Source organism: Vombatus ursinus, unplaced genomic scaffold, assembly GCF_900497805.2.
Source record: "Vombatus ursinus unplaced genomic scaffold, bare-nosed wombat genome assembly UNPS02014796.1, whole genome shotgun sequence".
NCBI classification, from domain to species: Eukaryota; Metazoa; Chordata; class Mammalia; order Diprotodontia; family Vombatidae; genus Vombatus; species Vombatus ursinus.
In genome coordinates, this window is record NW_020954574.1 from 1,901 (window position 1) to 2,436 (window position 536).

The following is a 536-nucleotide window of genomic DNA, read 5'->3' on the forward strand; positions in this document are numbered from 1 at the left end:
TCTCCTCCTGCAAAGTGCCCAGGTTAACACTAATCTGTTAGTTCTTCAGTATACCACACCCTGCAGAATTCTTTGCACTATGGAAGAGCCCTCCAAGCACACAGAAAATTTTATATTGGCACATTCCTCAGTGTCACCATCAACTCTGGCAGTTAATTATGGCATTCGGCTTCTCTCCAGGGCCCAAGAATCACCTGTTCAGGAGACCTGATGGCCACATTCAACCTAAGCAGCTACAACCCCAGCTCCTTTACCCTAGTGGGGATCCCAGGGCTTGAGAAGTTCCACATCTGGATCGCGATTCCTTTCTGTGCTATCTACCTTGTGGCCATTGCAGGTAACTGTGCCCTGCTGTACCTCATTGCTGTGGAGCACAGCCTCCATGAGCCCATGTTCCTTTTCCTTTCCATGCTGGCCCAAACTGACTTGATTCTGTCATCTACCACAATGCCCAAACTGCTCAGTAACCTCTGGTTTGGTGACAAGAAAATCACCTTCTCAGGCTGCCTCACCCAGATGTTCTTCCTCCATTTCAG

General features: G+C 48.9%; 1 protein-coding gene across 1 annotated transcript in view; it reads left to right on the plus strand.

Annotated features, from left to right (window-relative positions):
* The first annotated feature begins 210 nt into the window (after positions 1-210).
* The window catches only part of LOC114049063 (olfactory receptor 52H1-like), a 763-nt gene continuing 437 nt past the window's right edge, over positions 211-536 (plus strand). Inside the window, exon 1 of the mRNA XM_027870251.1 lies at positions 211-531. Within this exon, the coding sequence (XP_027726052.1) occupies positions 211-531 (321 nt within the window). The remainder of the gene's footprint in view (positions 532-536) is intronic.